Source organism: Numida meleagris, chromosome 27 (genome assembly GCF_002078875.1).
Source record: "Numida meleagris isolate 19003 breed g44 Domestic line chromosome 27, NumMel1.0, whole genome shotgun sequence".
NCBI lineage: Eukaryota > Metazoa > Chordata > Aves > Galliformes > Numididae > Numida > Numida meleagris.
This window is the reverse complement of record NC_034435.1, coordinates 1,504,393-1,528,466: the sequence shown is the minus strand read 5'-3', so window position 1 is coordinate 1,528,466 and position 24,074 is coordinate 1,504,393. Positions and strand designations below refer to the sequence as shown.

The 24,074-nt window shown below is 54.0% G+C and overlaps 4 protein-coding genes across 13 annotated transcripts in view; 2 read left to right on the top strand and 2 right to left on the bottom strand.

Moving 5' to 3' along the window:
* Positions 1-9,288, top strand: part of RFX2 (regulatory factor X2) — a 56,139-nt gene extending 46,851 nt beyond the window's left edge. For 5 of the 8 annotated variants that reach the window (XM_021378515.1, XM_021378514.1, XM_021378510.1 and 2 more), the window contains 9 exons: positions 288-406; positions 737-849; positions 2,808-2,959; positions 3,672-3,769; positions 4,292-4,441; positions 4,840-5,048; positions 5,386-5,539; positions 7,211-7,253; positions 7,392-7,501. In XM_021378515.1, coding sequence (XP_021234190.1) covers positions 288-406; positions 737-849; positions 2,808-2,959; positions 3,672-3,769; positions 4,292-4,441; positions 4,840-5,048; positions 5,386-5,539; positions 7,211-7,253; positions 7,392-7,501 — 1,148 coding nt within the window. Of the gene's footprint in view, positions 1-287; positions 407-736; positions 850-2,807; positions 2,960-3,671; positions 3,770-4,291; positions 4,442-4,839; positions 5,049-5,385; positions 5,540-7,210; positions 7,254-7,391 lie in introns of all 8 variants that reach the window. The other 3 variants (XM_021378516.1, XM_021378518.1, XM_021378509.1) reach the window with 2 other exon arrangements.
* On the top strand, positions 10,050-13,763 carry LOC110388838 (la-related protein 6-like). Its single transcript, XM_021378532.1, has 4 exons — positions 10,050-10,756; positions 10,882-11,046; positions 11,253-11,463; positions 12,379-13,763. Exons 2-4 carry the CDS (start codon positions 10,892-10,894, stop codon positions 13,309-13,311), a joined length of 1,299 nt encoding a protein of 432 aa, XP_021234207.1. The 5' UTR covers positions 10,050-10,756; positions 10,882-10,891; the 3' UTR covers positions 13,312-13,763.
* Positions 13,799-15,484, bottom strand: PRR22 (proline rich 22). Its single transcript, XM_021378533.1, is given in 4 exon segments — positions 13,799-15,072; positions 15,157-15,261; positions 15,386-15,436; positions 15,439-15,484. Coding segments are annotated over 4 exon segments (996 nt in total). The 5' UTR covers positions 15,470-15,484; the 3' UTR covers positions 13,799-14,263.
* DUS3L (dihydrouridine synthase 3 like) lies at positions 16,721-24,023 on the bottom strand. 3 transcript variants are annotated; one of them, XR_002432997.1, is made up of 13 exons: positions 23,933-24,023; positions 23,281-23,635; positions 22,242-22,826; positions 21,559-21,600; positions 21,310-21,462; positions 21,096-21,212; positions 20,729-20,794; positions 20,531-20,641; positions 19,851-19,947; positions 19,255-19,330; positions 18,782-18,970; positions 18,558-18,705; positions 16,721-17,110 (listed from the first exon to the last, which is right to left on the bottom strand). XR_002432997.1 is itself a non-coding variant. In XM_021378528.1 (13 exons), the coding sequence occupies exons 1-13, from the start codon at positions 23,965-23,967 to the stop codon at positions 17,038-17,040; spliced, it is 2,028 nt and encodes a 675-aa protein (XP_021234203.1). In that variant the 5' UTR covers positions 23,968-24,023; the 3' UTR covers positions 16,927-17,037. The 3 variants fall into 3 exon arrangements, 2 of the variants coding, with proteins under 2 accessions (XP_021234203.1, XP_021234204.1); XM_021378528.1 differs by having other exon boundaries at positions 16,927-17,110; positions 18,558-18,686; XM_021378529.1 differs by lacking the exon at positions 16,721-17,110 and having other exon boundaries at positions 17,117-18,705.

The window sequence follows — 24,074 nt, the reverse complement described above, 5'->3', positions numbered from 1 at the left end:
GGAAGCACATTACACGAGGACAGTGTTTTCTTGTTACTTTTATTACAAAGAGAAAGAAAACATTCTCCTGTGCATGCTGGACATATGGACTGCAGTTGCTTACTTTTCACCCATTATAACAGCAGGAATCAGGGAAGTACTTGTTTATCAGCCTCATTTCACCAGTTTCTCCACCAATTAAAATGTGAAAGATAGAGACCAGAGACAGAAGCATCTTGTATGTGTCTGTAGTCTGCATAACTGAGTGCTTCTAATTTTTACCAACTTTCCCATCTTTTTTTCCCTAGATGTAACCCATGTCTTTCCTGAGTTCCCAGCCCCTGATCTAGGTAACGTCCTCTTACAAGAAGGGGTCACCATGAACGATGTGAAAACTCTTCAGCTTCTTTACAGGAGACACTGCGAGGTGATTACTTTGAATATTTTTAATTGATTAATAAATCAATTAAATGAGGCGGGACATAATTCATGTACTCCTCTTTCATGCTGCCCTCAGGAAAAGCTAGACTGTAAAGGGACATGTTTGTTTTACTAGGTATTGCAACTCAAGTATTGCACTTGGTTATTTTTTTCATGGGGTGACCTCTTTTGTACTACACTGATTATTAAAACAATGCACTTCTCCTTGTTTTTCCTGTAAATTATTTAATCTAAATGGCAGCGCATGAAACTTGTGCTGACACTGTGTGACAAGATGCTAACAGAGCAGCTAATGAGATGTGTTCTTTGTTGTTAGGCAACTTTGGATGTTGTAATGAACCTTCAGTTTCATTACATAGAGAAACTCTGGCAGTCCTTCTGGAGTCCTAAAACACCATCTAGTGATGGCTCTGCTGCCCTGCCATCCAGGTACACTGTGGTGCTTTGATTATTTCTGAATGATCCTTTTCTTGTCGTGTTTTCTCTTTTAAAAATGCATGCGGTGATTTCAGCTTCACTGGACATTTTGAATGCTTTGTAGGGCTTGGAAATATCTAATTCCCTGCAGAATTCTTATAAAGTGTTTCAGAATTTTAACGTTGCAGTGACCAAACAGTGCAGACCTCAGAGCAAAGCATCTGTCTGAGGAGGTACACCCATGGCATGCCTTTTGCCTCCTGGATCCTAATCTGAAATACAGGGAGCATTTGGGTGAATGAGAATGGGATGCTGCTTTAGAAAATGTTCAGCAGGATCAGAAAGTTCCAGTTCTGTGCCATTAACTGTCTGTGCTGTGTGACATCTCCAAAGCTGAGGTTTTGGTGACACCTCGACTGGCTTGTTTATCTGGGTGCCTATTCAAATCTGTACATGCCTCATGTCTTGAGGAAGATAATGACAAACTGAGCTGCCCTCATCCTGGCTTTGTGCTCCTGTCTGGCTCGTTATTGCCTATTCTTCTTCCTTTCTGCATTGGTTCTCTGCTGGGGTAGGGGAAGTAAGTGAAAATGGAATTGAAAAGGTGATGGTTTCTCGTTAAGATATGTATTGAAAATCTGTGTTGCTCACTTACAGTAATTACATGAGGACTTCAGATGCTGATGTTTTATATTCAGAAGAAAAATGATAAAAGTTTGGGTAATAGGGAAATATCCCATCACAATCCCTAGAGTATAGCCCTTTTGCCCTCAGTAGATGTTATCCAGGGAATATTTTGCAGCAGAGAAGCACTGTAGCTCTTTGATGGTTTCAGAACCTCTTTTACTTAAGGGGACAAAGCGTATGGCAGCTCAGCAGAGAGCAGTGCTAGGTCAGAGCAGACTCGAGGCAGCATCTGCACAGAGCTCTGCCTACACTGGCACACCTTGGTAGGGCAGGGTGCTCTGTTCCTCTGCACAGCGCAGCTAGTAATCAAGATAGGTCACACTCTATCCCCTCTTTTATAAATATGGATATGAAAACAAAGTGTTATCCAAGTGCCAAGCTGTCTGAAAATGTGACAAACTGAAGAGTCTGGTTCAACTTGACAGAAAGTGTAGGTAGTTGACAGCTGGTTTTTCCATGTGAGTGTTCTAGGAGTATGCCTGTGGAATACATTTACTAAAAGCTCTCCGACAGAGGATATAAGGATCTCTTCATAGTACATCAAAGGCTTGGCTTCAGTGATTTTGATGTAATGCATGGGGAAAGTTCCCTGCAAGTTCCCAGTTCCCAGTGCAGTGTCTTAATAGCTCTGACTTGCGACTCTGGCAGTGCAGTAAGGCTTCAATTTTCTCTGCCTGCTGTTTAACCAAATATCTTATGCCTTAATCATGCAAAAAAAGAGTTTCCATACATCTGTAAAGTGAAATTAATGCAGGCTCATTTGACCTCATTCAGCTGGAGACAGTTTGCCCTGTTCTCATCACAACACGAAGTCTTTTTTCCTTATGAAAACTTGTAACATTTGAAGGTGCCAGCCACCTCCGAACTGTTTGTAGCATCCATCAGGGCTGGCTAACCTGCTTAAACAGCATTTGCTGCAAATATTTGTCAGAGGGGAGGGAAGATGTGAAGGGTTTGGGAACAGCTAGAGCTGTAAGGAGCTATGCTGTGTTGTAGGTACACATGAACATGAGCATGTGTGTGTGTGAAGTGAGGCTGAAGGTGGAGGAAGCAAAAGGAGGCCAAGCACAGGGAGATGCAGGCTTGAAGTGAAACCACAGCCAGAGCTCTGACCTCACGGGTGGAGAGGTTCTTGCAGAGTCAGAAATTGGTACAAATGGTCAGACATTTCCTTCTGAAAGAAACATGAATTGCTTTTTCTGCTGGAAACTGAAATTAGAAATCCAGATTAAGTGTGAACACCCAGAGAACCAGCCTCTAACGCTGCCTCCCTCTTCCTGCAGTGAAGAAGAACACGAAGGGACCCTCCCAAAAGACAAGCTGATCACTCTGTGTAAATACGAACCCATCCTCAAGTGGATGAGAAGCTGTGATCACATCCTGTACCAGGCCCTGGTGGAGATTCTCATCCCTGATGTGCTGCGACCGGTGCCCAGTGAGTATCTGCAGTGAGAGCAGGAGGGCACAGGCAGCGCTGCCGCCTGCTCGGCTCCAGCTCCTTGCTGGGCTGCTCCTGAGTCACCAAATGTCTGTGGAGAACTGCATTCCGTGACTCACGCTGTCTGGCTACCACTTGCCACAAAGATTTCCATTGTAAAAGCTGATGTAGACATTTCAGTTATGAATACAGGCTACTATTTTGGGCAAGAGCAATATTCCTTCCGCAGCATCACTCTGCGTAGGCGTAACTTTGTGGCCATTGGATATCACATCTCCTGACTTTGGCTTTGACTTTGACTTTTTGGGGTTAGCTTTCACTTGGGAGATTAGTGATGGGATATCGAGGGTTTTCGCTGCGATTTGGCTGCTCACTTCAATGCATGTCAGCCTCCCAGGGTTACAGTTTAGCCACAAGCTGGGCTGTAAAAAACCTGGTCCCACTGATCTGCTGCTGTCAGTCTGCATGCTGGTGCAGACACGTGTCTTTAAAGAGCACGTCTTAGCAATTAGGGAATGGTAAGATGGGCCACAAATAAGGTAAGAAGCTACTGGAGTGCATTCTGGGACCTAGCTGATTTCCAGGATGCTGAGCTGAGATCACAACTACCAGATCAGGAGCTGTGCCTTCCACAGCAGTTCTGAGCTAGAAAGGTGGTGTGTAAAGACAATGTGGAACAGCCTTCCTAACTCTGCAGCTTTCTTTGCAGGCACACTTACACAGGCCATTCGTAATTTTGCCAAGAGTTTGGAGGGGTGGCTGATGAACGCAATGAGCGAATTCCCCCCCCAGATTGTCCAGACAAAGGTAAGCAGAGGGAGCGTGATACCGAACTGAGTGTGCGTGTTGGCATTTTCCACAGTGACTGGAAATCACTGCTGGAGTTTGGCTATGCATGCTCCAGACTAGCACAGCATAAGGAATAATTTTGAACCAAAATCAGCTAGGAGCAGGGCAAGGTCAGGCAATTCATTTGAACCAGAAGCTGATGATGCTCTGCCTGTTGAGTCATTCCCTCGCCCAACTGGAAAGTGCAGGACACTTCACAGGCTGAATGGCTCTGTAGAGACTGAATATAAGGCTCCTACTCCCCCTCTCCTAACACCATGGATTCTTGAAGCCTATTCCCAGCTCAAGATACACTCAACAGATGCTACAGAAGTGCTGCTCTGGAGTCCTTTGTGCACATGAGGCAGCAGCTTGAGTGGAACCATGCAGGTCACCCCAGCTGATGCGTGCTGCCTTCTTGAGCTCAGCACTGAGAAAAGTGAGCCCCTGAGCCTTGCAGCCCCCTGGTCACGATCCCCTGCGTGCTCTGCTCTGCTGCAGGTTGGAGTAGTGAGTGCCTTTGCACAGACATTGAGGAGATACACGTCCCTGAACCACCTGGCTCAGGCTGCCCGTGCGGTGCTGCAGAACACTTCACAGATAAACCAGATGCTCAGCGATCTCAATCGGGTCGACTTTGCCAACGTGCAGGTAACTTAGAGTATCTTTTCCTGGGCCATCTTGTCTAGAACTGGGTCTTTCTAGTGAGACTGTCTGCTAGAAACCAGCACATTATTTCTGATATTAAAAAGTGATTAAGTGAGCAATTTAACATGAGGTTTTGGTGTCACTTTTCGAGGTAAATCCGTCATCTCATTGTGGAGAGTGGAGAAGGCTCTCATGAACTTCTATGAGAAGTACTGCCACCAATAATAATTTAGTTCTAATAATATTGCACTGTGGTCAGGAGAGATCAGAAGAGATGTGATTCAGAGCTGGTTTGGAGTCCTTGTCTACCAGAAATGAAGTTGAATTCCTAGGCTGGGATACACCAAAAACTGAACTAGCAGGCTTTGCATGAGTGACTGTCAGCCCTTATTCCTGAGCAGGAGCAAGCCTCGTGGGTGTGCCAGTGTGAGGAAGGCATGGTGCAGAAGCTGGAGCAGGATTTCAAACTCACACTGCAGCAGCAGAGCTCCCTGGACCAATGGGCCAGTTGGCTGGATAATGTTGTTACTCAAGTCCTGAAGCATCACGAGGGCAGTCCCAGCTTCCCCAAGGCAGCCAGGCAGTTCCTGTTGAAATGGTCTTTCTACAGGTGTGTTTCCTTCTCATTTTGGTAATATCTCTGCATCTGGCTCGGGGCATGTAAACAGCTCCTTGAAAAGGCAAAGCCAAGTTCTTTACACGCATGCAACTCCGGCTGACTGCAGAAGTCAGTTGTTCTGCCCTTGTGCAGAAGAGAGCGTTGCCACCTGTATCCTTTTGGGATGGAGATAGGATGCTCCATCAACTCATTTCTTAAAGTGCTTGGACACTCTTTAGTTGGAGGCAGAAAGAGATCACCCACAGTAGCTTCAGGGTCAAGAATTCACCTCAGCCATGATGCAAGTGTAAAACACATCCTAAATGTTTTGTTTCCGGCCCTTCTCCAGCTCCATGGTGATCCGTGACCTCACCTTGCGCAGCGCTGCCAGCTTTGGTTCCTTCCACCTGATTCGCCTGCTGTACGACGAGTACATGTTTTATCTGGTAGAGCATCGCGTTGCCCAGGCAACAGGGGAGACGCCGATTGCCGTAATGGGAGAGGTGAGAATTGTTTGTTCCCTAGTAACAAACCCAAACCAAGCAGCACGTAAAGGAGCACGATTGGTTCACAAAAAGCACTCTGCCGTGAGCATGTTTTATGACCATCTTTGCTGAGGGATTGACTGAGTTTTGAGTGGCTGGCACAAGGATCCAGCTACCTGAGCATCTTCCTTCCTGTCTCACCTGGGTTGATGGGTTTTGGGGCAGCTGGGCATCAGCTGGGCTTCAGAGCCCCGGAGGAGGAAAGAAATAGACCTACCCACTTCTCTCCATAATCTGATTTTGGGGTTCCTGCCATAGCCCCACCCAACACAAAAGCTAAACCAAAAGCAAAATGTCCACAAGTTATTTTCCCTGCAACTTCCAGTGGTTCTGTGCACATAAGTTCCGCAGACTCCCTCTGCAAACCCCAGAGCTGTGTGCACAGTCAGCCACTCTCTCCATTTTTGACGTGGAGAAATGATGAGTCGTTTGTTTTTCAGTTTTGTGGGTTTTTTAGTTGCAAATCAGACAGCAAACGTGGTGCTTGGCTTGCAAATGGGGCCTGTCCTGCCTAGCTGGAGCTGCTTCCAACATTTCGTTCTGAAATGCCCGAATTTAAAAGGTTCCAGTCAACCCATGAAAGCAATTTAAAGTCTGCTGTTAAATTAAATCTGATGCTATTTGCTCCACGAAGCTCATGCTATTTTCCTCCTTCTGTGGAGCTCATGTAGGGCAGTCAGACAAATCAATCACGTCCATTTTGCTTTCTCTTCCCCTCCCATTAGACCCATGCTGCTGCATCATGGCAGCAGTGCTGTGAATTCACACTATTCCCTGCAAAACCTCTGTATTTATTGATATTAGAGGAACATGAAAGACAGAGAGTACCTTCCAGCAAAACCTAGCTGTGGGAGGCTTTCATCCTCTAGGTTTTGCTTTTCCTTCATTACACTCTTGCAATATTTCTGTTCTCCAGGAGGAGGCCGATTCTTCCCAGCAAAAGAAATGAATCGTGTCCATCCACTCCCATTGCTCCCTTTATCACTCCTGCTGTCTTCAATTCCTTCTGCTGCCCAACTTTGTGTGACCTTTCAGAATTATGGGTATAGTTTTTTAGAGTTTCAGGCCCTATCGCAGATGGAGACAACGCATCTCCAGAACCAAAGGTGTCACCAGCTCGCTGGTTACGCTTGGCACTGTGGCCTTGAGAGCCAAAGCACTTCCCTGACCTGAACGAAAGGGCTTTGCACAGAGGGTGCAGAGGTGGAGTGCTGGTAGAGCCCAGCAGGGTGAAAGCTTGTCTGTGCTGCCTGGCAGATGCAGAGGGCTGGAGAGGAGGCACTTTCTCTGCTGTCCTTCTCCACTGTCTGGAGAAGAGGCAGCGCCCTGGCCAGCAGTCTGTGGCAGCACTTGAGAGACAGAACGTTTTCTCTTGCCCTTTTTCCAGAGCTTGATCCTACCTTGGATTTTGGTGTTTTGCATTTTTCCGGAGACTTAAATGGGAGTGACAAACTTTTCCACCAAACGTGCGGTCGGTTTTGCTTTCTTCTTTTTACCGTTGGCACCGCTGATGCTTTTGGTTTCACCCAACTGCTTGTTAGAATGACTTGGAAGCAGATGCTGGCTTGCAGGTGTGATGCTTCAGCTCTCCATAATCCTCACTCACCTTGAACCTCCTTTCTCTTTCAGTTTGGTGACCTCACATCCATGTCCCCAACACTGCTGGACAAAGGTATGGAAGCTCTGCGGGGCTGGGACTGAATCACAGCGGGAGGGAGAGCCTTGTGCTGGCCTTTCCATTTCACTCTGTTGGGGAAAAGGGCCTCTCATCCCCAGGGACCACCCTGATGCTGAGCCTTGCCCTTTGCAGATGACATCAGTGACCTGGGCAGCGAGGTGGACACGGATTCCCGGAGCGTGGGGGAACCGCTCGTGAAACGAGAACGCAGCGACACCGGCCACTCGCTGCAGGAGATCTGACACGGGGACGTGGCTTTTCTCCAGCTGGATGGAGACATCCAGAGCCAGGTTTGGCAGCCTCAAGCCCGAGTCTCCCCAGATCTGCGCTACTAGTGCCTCTTAGTTTCTCTCTCTGTTTCCTGCTGTTCGAGGAAGGGCTGCAGGCGGTGAACCCGAGGGGGCTCTGCCTGCCCCCTGCTCTCCTCCTGCAGCTGAGTAGAGGGTGAAGGACAAAGTCTGCTAAAGAGAGATTGAAGCATCCTTGGACTGGCTGTGGCTGGCGAGGAGAGGCTGTCCCCGACTGAACGAGGGGGCAAATGACGCTTTCTCTTTCAGGGAAGGTAGTTTGGGTTTCTTCCCCACTTCTCAGACTTCACTGTGATACAAACTTGAACCAATCAGTGCCCAAGAGGAAGGAAAAATGCCTGACCCTTCTCCTACAGCCTTTCGAGACACACTGTCCTGGCTCTGACTTTGCCAAATCATTCATGCTGGGCGCGTGGTACCGTGCATCCCTTGAACCTGTCGGGGGCTGTGCTCCAAGCCAGTCCCCCTGAGCAGCACACACCCATGCCCTGGGACTTGAGATGAGCTCTCCCCGCTGCGCCCACGTCCTGCCAGCCACGTGTTCCATCTGCGAGCGATCCTGGGACGCTGTTAAACCAACTCAAGATACCAAAGGACGCCGAGGACGCGGCAGCTGGACGCAAAGCTGGCTCTGATGCCCATGTCTGAGGGATGGGATGTTCCCATCCTCTCCAGGGTACCCACGCAGAGGGCACGATCTCGCCCCCTGGGTTCCCAGCAGGTTCTGTAAAATGATCACTTGATGTCCTGCTAAAATACCAACGTGGCCCTGCACACAGCCCTGTGTCCAGAGCACGGGGGAGGGTGTGTGACCGCAATGCCTTAGGGCAGGCCAGCAGCCCTGCTTCCTGCGCTGCTCCACTCCCGCTCCAGCCCTGGCCCTGCAGCAGCCAGGGGCTCCCCATGGCCGTGGCCGGCGTCACGCTCAGCACCGCGGGGACATTTCCCTGCTGTGCCATCGCTGTGGGGCTGAGCCAAGGCCGCCTCCGCGCGGTCGCGGGCAGCGGGGGGTCTGGTGTCAAGCCAACTGCAAAAAGCGAGCCCCGAGGCAAAGCTGGCTGTGAATAAAGGCTGTGTCATAAATAGCTTTTATTATAATTATTTCTAACGATGTTTTATATGGTATGTTTGATGTGAGCTTTTCCAGGGGCCTCGTGTACATTTGCATATCAGAGTATATTCTATCCGAGTATAACATTTACTCATTCAGAGTGTGGTACTAAGGTAGCTGTGACACTTTAAGAAATATGGAAAGTAAAAAAGAAAGCGTGTACAGTGTACATCTTTCCCTCTTACTGTTCCGTGCCGGTGTCTGTCAGGGTGATGTCTGTCTGTAAATGTCTCCTATCATGGTAGCAAGAGACAAACGAGAGAGCTGGATTTATCTGTAAATAATGGCAATGAGTACTCCCTGGGTCAGCGTCTGCACTTCAGACGCTGCTCATAAGTTAGGACGGTCAAAAAAAAAACCAATCGAGCAACCAAGTCTTAAATTCCCCTGCTCCCTCAGGGTGTGATGCTAACCTCAGCTGGTGCATTGGCTCTTCTCTGCAGCCGCTGCCGACCGGACCCAGCCACCTCGTGCTCGCCCATTGAGATGCTCTGGAGCAGCGCAGCACCATGCGAGGAGTCTGGATCACCCCCTAAATCCGTATGCACAGAGTTCCCAGCTAAACCTGAATAGCAATAAACGTGTATCAAATGCTCAGGCCTGCACGATAGTTGTTGTGGTCCCATTTCTTCTTTAATCACCGAGAGGAGATAGCAGACAGCTGCTGCAGCTTTGCAGGGCTGGGGGGGAGATGCACATCTGCCCCGTGGCTCATCCAGTGCCATGCAATGGAGGAATTTGGGCCAAATATCTGCAAGAAAGTGGCTTCGCTGCGAAAGAACATCTGGTTCGTACAGAGAATGCATCCACTGGCCTCTCCCTCTGCATCCTTCTTGCTCCCTTCACTCTGCCTTGGTTCAGGCCCAGCCTGGCAGGCAGGACTGGGTCAGCCCGAGCCCTGGGGCCGCACAAACCTCCATCACTCCTGGAGCTGTGACCCAGCACCACTGGAGCCGAGCAGCACCCGCTGGCCCTGAGCACACCTGGCTGCAAGCAGAAAGCAAAATGCTGCCAGGAAGAGACACACGGCCCAGCTTCACTTTGTCCCAGCTCCTTTCTCCATGTGCAAACTCCTGTGCAGATTTTGCCCACCTCTGTCCCCCCAGGACTTTTTCCCCCAGCCACCATCCCTCAGCCATCAACCACCAGGGAAGCAGGGAAGTTGGGGGGGGGGAGGAGACACCAGAGGAACCAGCCCCAGGGAGCCCAAGCGAGTGGGACATCCCAGAGGTGGTTTGGCATTGCTGCTCCCCGTGACTCGTGGCAGAGGGGCAGGGTTTGGGCTGGGCAGCACAGCACGGTCTGGGGATTCAGCCTGGATTCTCTGAGAGCCCATCCCATCCCATCCCATCCCATCCCATCCCATCCCATCCCATCCCATCCCATCCCATCCCATCCCATAGCCACAGGGTGCATCAGCTGAACCCCAAGGGCTGAAGGTCATCTTTTGTCCCAGCAAAAGATGGGCAGCCCCCATCAAGGGTTTAAGCCATAGGAATATTTATTTCATCCCCAGCCTCCATCCCCATCCCTTACTGAAGCCATGGGCCATCCTGCCCCACAGTGTCACCCCTCTGGGGGGTGCCTGCCCTGAGCTTTTCCCCTTTTTTTAGGGCTCTTGTGTTTCCTCCCATCAAGATGGGGCCATGCAGGAACAAGGACTTTGCTGTCACCCTGACAGCATGAGATGAACGCTGCCTGGGACCAAACGCTCCTGATGTGATTGTCACTGCCCTTGTACAAGGCAGGGAAAGGGAGGCAGAGATGCCCCTGGCAGCGATGTCCTGCTGCCTGCCCCAGCCCAGCACCTGCAGCCAGGGCTCAGCTGGGGCTGCTTAACACACTGACACGCTCCAGCTGGAGCTGGTGGGGCTTGGGGCAGGGCTCAGCACTGGGCCCCTTCCGGGCTCTTATAAACCAGCAACCTGAGAGCCCTCAGGGCTTTGTCTCCCTTTTTCCTTTCTTTTCCCTCTGTCTTCCAGGAGCCTTAGGTTGGAGGTGAGAGGGTTGGGGTCTGCTCCCTGCAGCTCTAGGATGTAGTGCCAGGATCTCCCACGCTTCCCAGCACTGCCACGCAGGTAAGGGCACGGCCTCTACTCTCCCATCCCTGGGCTGGAGCTGCTGCCAGGAGCTGGGCTCTGCCCTGGGGCCGGCTGCAGCCTGGAGCCTCCCAGCACAGCCCTTGTCCCCTGTGATGTCCCAGATGAAGGACCATGTCATCGCGTAGCTCCGTGGTGGCCTTGGGGCTCGGTTCCCAGCCCAGCTCCAGCATCCCACCGTCTGTGCAAAGAAATTCCTTCCCTGGGCTGCACTTCCCGTCGCAGAGCTGCTTGCTCAGCCAGGACAGCTTCTTTGAGAGCTTCAATGGGTACGTGACTGTGTGGGTGTACACAGGGCTGAGCCCTGCTCTTGCTTTGTGCTCATCTCTGAGCCCCTTGCCCTGTATCTGGGGTCATATCGATGGGCCTGGGGCTCCCAGCATCTCTGCCCCCCACCCCATTGCTTTTGGGGCTGGGCAGCCCTGCGTACCCCAAAGGCTGCCAGCTCATTCCTATGTCCCTGCTGTTCTCCCAGGAGTTTCTGTGATGCGAGTGATGCTGTGGGTGCAGAACTATTCAACTGCAGCTACTCCGTCCCCGACCCACAGCTGGTCCGCAGGATCGTGTCCCAGGTGGAGTTCTACCTCTCTGATGAGAACCTGGCCAAGGACGCCTTCCTCCTGAAGCACGTCCAGAAGAACAAGTTGGGTTTTGTCAGCATCAAGCTGCTGACATCCTTCAAGAAGGTGGGAGGCTTTGGTGCTGGCTGGGCAGGAGGTGGCCTCTGTTGGGTGGGTGAAGAGGGGGAGGGCTGGTTGTGTGGAGTGCAGGGAGATGTGGGTCAAAGTCACAGAATGGTTTGAGTTGGAAGAGACCCTTGAAGGCCATCTGGTCCCACTCCCCTACTGCGAGCAGGGACACCCACAGCTCTGTCAGGTGCTCAGAGCCCCATCCTCTGACCTTGAATGTCTCTGGGGATGGGGCACCTGCTGCCTCTCTGCTCTTCCATCCCTTGGGTCATTTTTGTGACCCTCCTCTGGACACATCCCAGCAGCTCTGTCCTTTTGTCCCCCACCTTGCACTGACAGGGGGGGGGGGGGGGGGTTGCTGTGACCCAGGTGCAGGCTTACTCTTGGCTTTGACCCTCGTGTGGTTCCCCTGGGCCCCACTGCTCAGCCTGTCCAGGTCTCTCTGGATGCCTCATCCTTTGGGAATGTCACTGCATCACACAGCTGGGTGCCATCCAGCAGTTACCTTCATGGTCTTTAGAGGCCTCCTCCTGCAGACCCCAATGGTGTTTGGGTGAACATTGTGCTGCTGTCAGAGCGCATCCAGAGCAGGGTCACAAAAGTGATCCACAGGATGGAAGGCCAGCGAGGTGGTGGGTGCTCCATCCCCGGAGATCCCCAAGGTCTGGGAATGGGGCTCTGAGCACCTGATGGAGCTGTAGGGCCCGAAGGAGGGATGGGAGCACTGCTAGAGTGGGCTCACTGCAGGGAGCTGAACCTGGTGGTCTTCAAAGGTCCCTTCCAACTCAGTGATTCCATGACTCTGTGCCTTGGTTCCCTTCCAACTCAATGATTTCATGACTGTGTGCCTTGTGCTGAGGCTGTCCCTGTGTGGTGGCTCTGGGCAGGGACTCAGCGGTCCCCTCCCCGCAGGTGAAGTACCTGACCCGTGACTGGCGCCTCACGCTCTATGCCCTGCGCTTCTCCGAGTTGCTGGAGGTCAACCAGGAGGGCACCAAAGTGCGGCGTCGCGTCCCCATCCCCGACTCGCTGCTCAGCATCCCCCCCAGCAAACTGCTGCTGGCCTGGGACCCGCAGCCCCCGGAGCCGGGCACGCCGCCACCGCTCCAGAAGAATTTCATTGAGACCATCACGCAGATGTTCAGCCCCTTCGGGGCCATCGCCTCCATCCGCATCCTCCGGCCGGGCCGCAAGCTGCCGTCGGACGTTCGGAAATACGCGACGCGCTTCCCCGAGCTGCTGAGCCGCTGCTGCGCGCTGGTGGAGTACGAGAGCCTGGAGAGCGCGCGCAGGGCCTGCGAGGAGCTGGGCCGGCCCTGCTCCCGTGGCATCTGCGTGGTGAGGCTCTCGGGGAAGGGATCCAAGAAGAGGAGCGGGGCTGAGCGGGAGGAGCTGGTGGAGACGCTGGGATGGAAGGCGCGGGCCGAGGCCTTCCCCTACGGCCTTGGGGATTCGCTGTTCTGCAGCTCCCCGGAGTCGGACGCGGCCTCGCCGCCGCTGCTCTCGGCGCTCACTTGGCCCCATGGCCACGACTTCCAGCCCGGCTCCTTCAGCAGCGCCTTCGCTGGGTCGCTCCTGGCCAACACGGCCTTCCCTCCGCTCACTGCAGAGCTGGGATTCAGCCTCAGCGCCAGCCCCAAGAGCCCTGATTTGGGCTGGGGGAGCACGTGGGCCCCCTGGCACAGCAGCTTGGCCCCCAGCCCCTCTCTGGATGCCACATCCCCTCCCAGAACCCCCGTGGCTGTGAAACCCAAGTCCCGTGTGCTGCGCCTGCCCCATGGGCCTGATGGCACCAAGGGCTTCTATAACAGCATTGGGAGAGGGAAGCTTGTCCTCGGGCACTAAGGCTCCTTTACGTTTGGGTTATGGGATTTTTTTTATTTTATTTTTTTTTATTTTCCTTCTTTTCTCGAGCAGAACATGTCTTTGTGGCCTATAGAGGCGCTGCCACTGCATGTGGTTCTGTTTCGGAGTGAGGATGCTCAGGGCAGGGGCAGCACCCAAAGCTTTTTTGGTGCCTGAGCCATCCTCACTGCCCCTACTGGGGTTTGTGCTCGGGTGACGGTCACTGGTTCTGCTGGGATCCGGGATGGGTTTGGGATCTGGTTCTGCTGGGACCCCATCGCTCCCCCGTGCTCCGGGGATGGTGATGATGGGGACACCAAGAGCTCGAGTATGGCGGAGTGGTGGCACCGCGGCCCCAAGATGCTGTGTTGGCTGCATTGGTATGAAGTTGAGGAGCTCAGATATGGAATGCTGAATAAAGAGAGGTGATGTTTTCATGCAGTTTCTAGCCGTGAAAGTGACTTTATTTTCCTTCTCATATTGTGGTTTTATGTTGGGCAGACAAGGGGAGAGGAGGTACTGCCCTGCTAGTGGCTCCCTCCCTTACTCTTCTTTGGGTTCTTTGGGGTTATTTTGCTGCAGCAGGGAGGACAAGCCAGGCCCTGGCGTGGGCCCTTAGGATGGATGTTATTTAAGGGCTTTGCTCTGACCCTGTCCCCAACCTGGAAGTGACCCCATCTGCATTTGGGATGAAGGCACATCAGCCTTCCTATCCTTCCTATGCCCTTGACCTGGGTTTCACTGTAGGGCTGGGGATGCCACCTTCTGTGTGTGGGGCTATGTCTGTCTGTCTGTCCCAGCCCCCAAGACACAGAGCAGTTCTGAACAAACAACATTTAATAGGAAACAAGAGAAAAGCTGTCCAACACTATACTTATCCCTCCCCCCTCCCGCTCCCATTACAAGGGCTCTAACCCTGTTCTCCCATCCCATTGCTGCAGGTGGAGGCCCTCTATTTGCAGCCCTTTCTCAGCAAGAAGCTGTTCCGTCGCTTCTTCCCCCTCTTTTCCAGCTTGGCCTTGGGCTGAAACTCATCACCCCGGGGCGGTGACAGCAGCAGCGCTGGCGGTGTCAGATCCTGATGCATCTCCTTGGGCTCCATCCGGACGCTGTCGAGCTGCTCCACGCTCAGCATCATGTTGGAGGCTTCGGGGATGCTGTAGTCAGAGGAGAGCATCTCTTCAGGCAGAGAGAGCGAGCTCATGTCGTGACAGGAGGCGATCTCATCGAGGTCAGCGAGATCCCCGAGGTCCTTGAGCACGGGGACGCTGCTGGGGCTGTCCTGGCTGACCCCCTCTATCCCCGTGGAGCAGTTGAAGAGCCTCACGGCCTCCTCCAGCAGCACCTCGTCAGGCAGCTCGATGTCGAGGCTCTCCAGGTTGTCCCCCATCTCTTGGGAGCCGGGGATGGCGGGGCCCATAGGGATGTCACTGTCGTGGGGGACGATGTCACCCATGGGGACGCCGGTGCCGCTATCCTGGGGTGGCTCTGAGATCCTCATCTGCTGGATCTGCCCCTCCAGCTGCTGGAAGCTGGGGACCGATGGCAGCACTGGGGCCACGGCTGCGCCCTGCTGCTTGTAGGGCACAAATTGCTGGGGGGGGGCCGGGGAGGTCACCCAGCCCTGCGGGGCCCCGGGGACAGCACTGGGCAGCGAAGCGGAGCCCACGGGGCTGGCTGGTGGGGGCACGGTCGTGGTTGCCCACTCGAAGTGAAAGACGCGGGGGTCAAAGAAGCAGCCGCACGGAGCCATCCACAGCCCTGCAGGGGCAGAGGGAAGCTGGGAGGGGGGGGCTCCTCGGGACCCCCCGAGAGCTCACGCTGCGGGGAGGGGCCGCGTCTAACCTGGCGGGGGACCTTGGGGCGCGCCGGGAGCCATCAGCGTCCCCATGGCCGGGGATGCCAGGAGGGGCTGCTCCATCTCCGGGGGCTGGCAGGGTTTGGTCGAGCCTGGAGATGAGAAAACGCCGTCAGTCCCCCCCCAAACCGACGGGAGGAGCCCGAGGGAGGAAGGAGGAGTGAGCGGCGAGAAGGGACGGCAGCGTCCCCACGAGCGGCCGGGGTCGGTCCTCACCTGCGAGGCTGAAAAGCTCAGGGAGTATGAGAGGCGGGGGCCCTGGGGGCCGCGAGATGAGTGCCACACGGCAGCCAGCTCCATGCGCTGCTGCTGGGGCCGGGGGTCCAACCGACTCTGTTTGGGGTCTCCCAACGGGGGTCGTCAGGGCTCCCAGCGTTCTGTCCCCGCCCACCACGCCCTCCTCACCCGCTCATGGATCATAGACAGGGAAAGGGTTCATGGGGGCTGCGGTGACACCTCAGCTGCGGGTCTTTGTGAGATGGGGATGGGGCAGAGCCCTCGGCTTCTCGGCCCCGTTGCTGCAGCCCATGGGCCACAGGGAGAGATCAGCGCTGGGGGGATCCCATGCCCCCCCCCCCATAGGGATGTGTGTGCTCAGGGTTCCCGTTGTGTTTGGGGCTGGTGGAGATGCTCTGTGCCCGGCACACCGAGACACCAGCTCCAGGTGCCTGACTTTTATGATTGACTTTAATCATTTACCGCCGTGACTTTTTGTGCCATGCTCAGCATCGCAGCCTTGGGAAGCTGTCTGGGGGCTGCCCATCCTCTCCCCACGTCCCTGCCCTTGAACCCATCGCCCCTAAAACCATCTGCTCCCCACGTGCTCCCAGCTCAAGGCACCTCGTGAGCAAGGCCTGGCTGACGCCGTGCAGCTGTGGCTTTTAACAGCGATTTTCAGAGATCCCCTTCTGCATCCTTCCCTGCAGCGGGGGCTGAGCGTTCCCGCCAGCCGCAGCGCTCGGCAGTGCCAGGGCTCCCTGGCTGAGGAGCGATGCCAGGCAGCATGTGAACATTGCTCATCTCCACCAAGCAAGCCGCCCTGCTGCTGGCGGAGCCCATTCGGACAGCGCTGCTCTTTGAGCAGGGAGGGAACGCCCGCTGTTCGGTGCGCGGCTCTACCTTATGCGAGCTGCCGCGGTTGCCAGCGCCTTCTGCACCACGTGGAAGGAGCTGATTCAGCCGAGCTGAGTCAAGGACACGAGCTGTCTGGCTCGTGGCTGCAGCCGTGGAGTCCTTGAGCCACGGAGCAGCTGCGTTTGTGACTGCTGCCTGCGCTCGGCAGCCTCCACGTGCTGCGTTCAAGTGACACGGGCACAGAAAAAGCCCTCGGAGCAGCCAAGGGAAGGTCACGTACGCGGTGTCACCAGGCCTGCTTTCATTCACCCTTCGCTTTCAGCAGAGCTCGTGATGGAAAAGCAACAGCTTTGGAGCCCTCCCTCCCGCTTTCCCCCCACCCCCATCCCCGCACAGCCCTTGTAGGGGCCGTGTGACACCCAGGAGATGACAAGAGCCTGTGCGTGCTCCCAAAAAGGGACAGGATTCTGCGCACGTCAGACACCAGGAGGCCGAGGTTGGCTGCGCTCTCCAGGACCCCCAGGGACTGGGTCTGCACGCACCACCCTCCTACGTGCAGGATTTGCCACTAACCCAGGACATCCCTGTAGGAACAGGGGCCCACAGTGTGAACAGCACGCGGGGTGGGGTGGTGGTTGTGGCAGGCAACGATGCTCGAGGCAACCAAGGTAAGAAAGCAAGTGTGCTTCTAAAAACATAACAACTTTTATTTCTTTTCTGCTTGCCGCTGAGCAACGCGCGCCGTCCTGCTGCCTTCCCTGGACTCGACGCCACAGGAAAGGGCCGCACTGCTCCTACCTGTAGGAATTTGCCTTGTGTTTAGGCAGGAAGGTGAAGTTGGTAGGTACAGGGCCCAGGAGCAGCTCACTGAAAGGAAACAGAAGAGGTTTGCGTTCAGTGCAGCAGAACCACTGCCACCCACCTGCTGCACAGCACCGGGGCTCTAACTCCTGGGTACCCAAAGCAAGCTTTCACCCTCCCGAAAATTCAGAGTGCTGCTGCACCCAACTGTCTCTAGTGCTGAGCTTGAACTCTGAACCACAGCAGTGGGAGGACACAGACTCCGGGTCTTGGCACAGCCCTCGCTGCTGGGGAGTCACTGAGGGTCAATGCCAAAATGGGAATCTAAGTTTGGTGACCTGAATACCAGCTTCGCTGCTGGCAACCGCATGCCTAAAATCAGCACAAGCCTCTGAGAGCTCCTCCCAACCTCTCGCTGTGCTTGTGCAGAGCCAAAACCCCCTTAGTGCCAAAAAGTATTAAGGTTGGATCCTAAAGTGATGTAAGCCGGTGCTATTGTGACTTATCCTCGCTTAAGACCTCAACTATTTCACACTTGGGAACCCACGCTGGATTTTCAGCGCGGAGTAATTTTCTTTGCAGTCAAGGGGGCTTAATGTATTTCCTGGATGCTGGTTCAATATAGCATCACTAAAACTTTCCATAAGACATGTCAGCAGAGGATCCCAGCAGGGCACACAGCTGCGTAACGAGAGGCTGTGGCTGTGAGAGCAGAGCAGAGCGTGCTTGGGAGACCCCCTCCGCTCGTTAGCATCTCCTTACAATGAGCTTTAATGAATAAACCTAATCGGACTGGAAATTGGATTTTTATGGCTATGAATGTCTCTTACAAGGTGCCGCAAAGGGCGCCGGTTCCAAAGCTTTGCACAGCCTCACGTGGGCAGGTTCTGCTCGAAAAGACGGCAATTAAAAGCCCTGATTAAAACTCGACGTGCTCGCCACTTGCTTTTAGGCAGCTGTTCCCAGCACTAACAAAATGGATAAGGATTAGCAAAAACCAGAGAAGCTTGTAGCTGCGCTCTATTTTTGTTAATCTCCGTTTCCATGACACAAGGAACAGCAGCTGGCTGCGCTGCACAAGTTCTCATTTTAGCTGGCTCGGAACTGAAGCCTCTTCCTAGCCGTCGCCCGTAGGCTTGTAGATGTGGGGAAATGCAGCTGCCTGCATTTGGTTGCACAAACTCAGAGATCAGATGCTGAGAAATGGGGGTCAGGCTCGGTTCTCTCGAGCTGGGGATGCTGCCTTGCTGCCCGGCTGAGCGGGGCTGTGTGCAAAGTGCACAGGGAGCGACTGCTGACAGCACGAGCCGTCCCATCGCTGCGCTCTCTCCTCTTGGTTCCTCTCTGTCCCAGGATGAACAGTGTGTCATGAGAGAGGTCAGCTATCCCAGATCTGCAGCGGGCTGTGAATGACCTCCTGAGGCAGAGGGGGGGAATGAGAGCTCCTCTACGGCGGCTCCAAGCTCAGTTAAAACCTCCAAGTGAAGCACTGGTTAACCCGGTGCTTCGTTACCTGATCTTAATCCAGTCATCCACGTTCTGGCTTGCCATCAGTGTCTCCAGATAGTCTCTCCCTATGTAGTAAGGCGGCCGCTCATTGATCTTCTGAGGTAGGTGTTCTAATAACCCGACTGGAATATACCTGCAGCAGAACACAAACACTATGGGCACCGTGTTCTGCTGTTCAAATGAGGCGAGCTTGTTGTGGAAACAGTCCTCCTAACCGGGCACAATTACCTGCACAGGAACGAGAGCCATTCCAGCAGAAACTTCCTGGTCTTCTCCACACCCTGAGTATCTGACCCCCAGTGCTCCAGGCCGTAGTTGGTGAAGTCTCTGAGGATATCCAGTCTCTCACTGGAGGAGATATCCCAGTGTCTCTGCTCCTTGATTTCGGTGAAAAGCCACGGTTTGATGAGCGCTCCCCTGCAGCCAAATGAAACGTGCATCGTTACTCCTGGGAGCGATGCTTCGGAAGACATCGAGTGTAACGACTTCCAGCTCTTATTTGCCAGCCCAGTGCTACTTGAAAAGCTTTCAGTTTCAACAGGAAGCCACTGTAAGTTCCCACAGACACACACTGCCCCGAGTTTCAAAGAGCGATTTCACCAAGAGGAAGCTCTTCTTAAGTTTACAATTACTTGAGGTATTTTTGTTAATTATTTTTTTTTTAACCTGCTCAGAAGCAAAGGGGAAATGCAGTCACTTGCCTTGCAATCATAATTCCTGAAACGCCTGTCTGCATGGCTTGATTAGCATCTTCATAAGACAAAATATCACCGTTTCCTGTGCAGAAGGGAGGGAGAAGCCAGAGGTCAAAGTGATGCAGCAGGGCAAGTCAAAATGAGCTAATCCAGGCATGGGATAAAATTCAAAACGGACACGGGGTCACACTGAGAGATTCTCAGGAATGTTTCTGATTCACGTTCCCATCATAAGGAGGAGGAGAGCCTTCTCCTCTCTCTCTCCTTCTGCACTCCCAACTCATACCCCGAAGGTTCAGCTGGGATTCTCTGTGCCATGCTGCCTACCAAGAGAAAACACCTGCTAAAACCAAGGTGCTCTGTGTGTTGCCTCTCCCCTCCATCCTGCTCTGCTCCACGCTCATCGTGCCCGGCCACAAGCCAACAGGCAGAACCGAGGTGCACAACACTCTCATGCTCCACTCACTTTGTGGAGCAGTGCTAGGGATACTTCAACCTTTCCCCCAGGCTGGGGGGTATTTGGGAGCCGTGTTTTCTCCTATTCTTTTTGTTTTTAACAACATTTTTCAAATCAGATGGGCATCACATCCCAAAACACCTACCAAACAGAGGCATGGGGCTTGCTATTTTAGCACATTCTGCTATGTAGTCCCAGTCAGCGACTCTTGTGTACCTCTGCTCCCTGGACCGGCCATGCAGCTGCAGAAAGAAATCACAGTGAGACCTCACCGAGTGCCCTGGAGGAGGCAGAACAGCACAGGAGCATTGGAGGAGCATGTTTCGACGAGGCAACGTCACCAGGCTGGGGTAAAGGCTCCTAACCAGGCTGCAGAGGTGGTTTGCAATGCTGAGAAAGGCCTGGATGCTTTTCTGAGCAATGTTTGGGCTATTTGCAAGGCAGAGCAGGAAATGACTGTACGCAGTGAAAGGGAATATTCACTGTGGGCAGGAACTACTCATCCCCATGCAAATGATTAGCCAGCCCTGATATAATGAAGCTCGTCTGAATGAAGCCTCTGTTTCAAAGCACTGCAGTAGCCATCTCCTTTTGTAATGGATACAAGCTTCAGGAGCGCTGAGGACAATGTTCTAAATATAAAAGCATCGCAGTTTGTCTCTCTTATTAGGAGAAACCACGAGAAGATAGTACACAGATGGTCAAAGGTGTTTGAAAGAGCTACTCAGCTCCGGGCAGGGGGTAAGGTCACCCCCACAATGCACTCTGGGCTCAGCTCCCCAGACAGCAGCCAACAATTCCAAGCCACAGCAAGCATCCCAGTACCGTGACCATGGATGCTCCCCACTCCCGGATCTTGGGGATTATTTTATGAGCCACGTTCATCTTTTCTTGCACCCCTGTCCGTATCTTCACGGTCAGTGGGACGTCCAGCACCTGCAGAGAGGGCAGAGTGAGGCCGGGCTGGGGCAGGAGTCAGCTCCACCTGCTCCTCTCCTGCTGCCAGCCCATGCTCGGACTCACCGAGTTCATCCCTCGGACAATCTGCTCAAACTTGTTAGATCGAGTCATCAGAGCACAGCCTCCACCCTGGGGAAAAGAAATGTGGCACAATCAAGACTTTCTGCCTCCTTGCATAATAAAGAGCAGCCCTCTGCTCAAAGGAACTCAGCTAAAACTCAAAGGCTTTCTAGACTTGGTGTGTTTTTTGTTGAAATGTTCTCTTTCTCCTTTTTCCCTCCCCAATTCTGCCTGCTGCTGAAGTCTAGTGTCCACAAATGACCTGATAACTCTGGATCAAACTGACAGGAGCAGATCAGGTAGCAGGAGATGATGCAAACAACAAGCATCTACTGACAGAAACAAGACATGCTGCAGAACATCTTCTTACCTTCTTGTAGACCAGGTCGATAGGACACCCAACATTGATGTCTACAAAGTCCACATCAATCGTTTGGTTCAGGAGCTCTGCACATTTGGTCATCGTGTCTGGAAATGCTCCCTCCAGCTACAAAAGGGAGGCAGTTTTGCATGAGTTCAAGCAGCAGCTTTTCTCCTCAGAAGCGAGTTATCATTTGTCTGGTTGTCAAGATGACAGCACTCACCTGCACCCCAAAAATATCCTCGGTGTGGTGCCGTTTGAGGAGAGCCCACTCAGAGGACTGGCCCTGAAGCAGGTTTGTGCACACGGCCATCTCTCCACAGGTGACATCTGCCCCAAAGCGTTTGCATATCCTTCTGAAAGGGAGGTTCCCACACTGAAAGACAGCAGAGAGATGGTTTGTCAGGAGATGAGCTCTGTTCCAAACGTGGTAAAGGCAAATTTTGACAAAAGGGCAGAAATATCTACCTACCGTGGTCAGTGGGGCCAAGTAGAGCTTGCCTTGGATTTCCAACTGGAAAACAACCAGGGATGGAGGAGCATGTTAGCAGAGCTGAACCGGCAGTGGTTAAACACGAGGAGATTCCAGTTAGCGACTTTATCACCTGTCTTGAGAAAACTCAGTGGGAAACCCAGGAAATCACTCTTTTTTTGTTTAAGAACCTCAACAGTTCCCTGCCACCGTATCATTTGGGTAAAAGAATCAGAAGCTTTAACTGCTCAACTTGTTTCCACTGCTCAGCTTGGAGAAAACTCAAAGCAGTTAAAGATGCAGCAGGATGTAAGACTGGCTAAAGGACATGAGGTGAGGAGCAGGAGGAGATGCTCAGCCTCACCTCAGGAGAGCACTGCACAGTACATGCAGATCAACCAGTCCCAGCCTCGTTTCTCCTTGCAGATCATTTCCACCCGCCCTGACAGCTCAGCCCCTAATCTCCCTCATGTGCAAAGGGCTGAAGCTTCCCTTAGCTCTCACCCCTTCAACACCACTAGGTCCCAACAGCTCACCCGCCTGCGCCCTTCCCCTCTCATGACAGTAACGTGATCCCCAGGCAGCTCAGCCCTCTGCCTGCCTGTCACCCAGCTAAGAGGTCTCTTCCGTCTTCCCAGGGGACACAAGAGACAGCAGCCCTTGACCAAACTCTCACTGCTCACCTTCTTCTTCTCACACGACCTCAGCTTTATCACGTCTTCATCTGTCACTGGGCCTGCTGTTTTGGTGGGGCACATCCCTTCGCTTTCTGTGGGGCGAGGACTCTGCACAGGAGTTGGTTTGGCATCTCCTCCCTCCTCTGGCAGCACAGGACATTCTGAGGTGTCTCCCAGGCCATCCTCAGGCGTTGCGCAGTTGGACACCTCCTCACCCTCTGCACAGTGCCCCGAGGCTTTGCCTCCCTTCCCACCATTGTGGTGGGGCTTGGCCAGGCTGCGGAGATACTCATCAGCTTTCTTGAAGATAAATTTCTTCTTGCGCAGCTGGTGCTGGAGGTCCTTGGAGAGGTTGTTCCTCACCAGCGATTTCCCTTCCCACTGCTTGGCCAGCTCTGCGTTGACCACGTTCTGGTAGCCATCCCCAAGGTGGGCTTTGGCAAAGCGGCACGTGACGCCGTAAGGGCACCTGCCGAAGGTTTCGAAGAGCACGCAGCTGTGCCCCAGGTCAGCCGGCTTCGCTGCCATGTACTCGCTGACATCATGAAGGAAGCGGCACCGTGGGCCAAAGTAGCACTTCTCTGCGCAGCCCTTCAAACAATAAAGAGGAGATTAAAACCTCTACTCTCTGCTTCCAGTTGTGGGCATATCCGTACAACTAAGGTGAGCCTGAAGAGGGGAGAAAACCGTGCTCAGCACCCATCACTCCCTGGGTAATGTTAGGCATGCCATGAACCACCCTCAGGAAGCCAAATGCTGGAACTTGCTGGTGGGCACTGAACAACTGAGACAATATTTTAGCCCTGTGGACTCAGGGAAGCTGATGCTTTGCTTGCCCTGTTCAGCCTCACCCTGTTACACGCTCCCCAAGCAGCCAACAGAGGCAGTTCTGCCAGCAAAGCCCTCTCTGTGCCCTCAGCTCCCTCTTGCTGGAAGTTCACCCTGGTGCACCTTTGCCTTCAGTCCCTCTGGGAAGCGCTTTCCTAAGCTGAAAAATAAAGAAACCTACCAAGAGCAAAGCAGAGCATTGTATGCCATGCCATACCTGCGTGACTGATGGGCATAACCGACTCTTCTCATAGTGGTTGGGCTTCATGCAGGGCCTGCTCTTGTTCTGCCCCCGGGCTCGTTTGCGCTCCACAGGCTCCTTCTCCCCATCCTCGGGCTCCTTCTCCCCATCCTCGGGCTCCTTCTCCCCATCCTCGGGCTCCCCTGACCTCTCTCCATCCTGGCCCTGTGCATCCAACCTCCCCCGCTTGGCAGGGGGCTCGCTCTGCTCGCTGCTGGCCTCCTTCTCCTTCTCCTTCTCCTTCTCCTCCTCCTCCTCCTCGTCCCCTCGGCTGCCGGGCTCCCCGCTGGCCCTCAGGTAGGCATGGAACCGCTCCTTGGAGGCAACGAACCTGCACAAGAATCACGAGGCAGTGAAGAGCCGCAGAGAGCCGCAGAATGCCCCCATCCCCACCCTCGACCCCAAGCCCCATTCCCAGCGTCAGAGAGCAGCGCCCCGGGAGGAGGCCCCGCTGTCCCCGGTGCCCCCCTGTAGGCCGCAACCCCTCAGCGAGCGGCAGCAGCGGCTCCCCCCACCGCACCCCGGGACCAGGCCGGCCCTTCAGCCGGCCCACGGACGGCTCTTCGGGGTGGGCGATGTGTCACGGAGCGGCCGGGAGCACACCGGAGGCCCCGAGCCCTGCACTCACCGCTCCCGGACCGGCGCCACTCCAGCCGCCGCCATTGCTGCCGCACGCGGCGATGACGTCACTCACGCGACGGGGGCGGGGGGCGCGTGCGGGGCGGCTATAAAAGGGCGGGCTGAGCGCGGGCCGCGCCAGAGCGGCGGGT

What these genes read in the sequence shown, in the direction of transcription:
- LOC110388838 (XM_021378532.1), top strand. Translation starts at nt 10,892, where the DNA reads ATGTCATCGCGTAGCTCCGTGGTGGCCTTGGGGCTCGGTTCCCAGCCC. An exon ending in TTCTTTGAGAGCTTCAATGG is followed by an intron (nt 11,047 to 11,252) that starts GTACGTGACTGT and finishes CTGTTCTCCCAG; the next exon opens with GAGTTTCTGTGATGCGAGTG. An exon ending in TGCTGACATCCTTCAAGAAG is followed by an intron (nt 11,464 to 12,378) that starts GTGGGAGGCTTT and finishes CCCTCCCCGCAG; the next exon opens with GTGAAGTACCTGACCCGTGA.
- DUS3L (XM_021378528.1), bottom strand. Translation starts at nt 23,967, where the DNA reads ATGGCGGCGGCTGGAGTGGCGCCGGTCCGGGAGCG. An exon ending in GGTCGTGTGAGAAGAAGAAG is followed by an intron (nt 21,601 to 22,241) that starts GTGAGCAGTGAG and finishes GTTGTTTTCCAG; the next exon opens with TTGGAAATCCAAGGCAAGCT. An exon ending in TGGCTCTCGTTCCTGTGCAG is followed by an intron (nt 18,687 to 18,781) that starts GTAATTGTGCCC and finishes GTTCTGCTGCAG; the next exon opens with GTATATTCCAGTCGGGTTAT.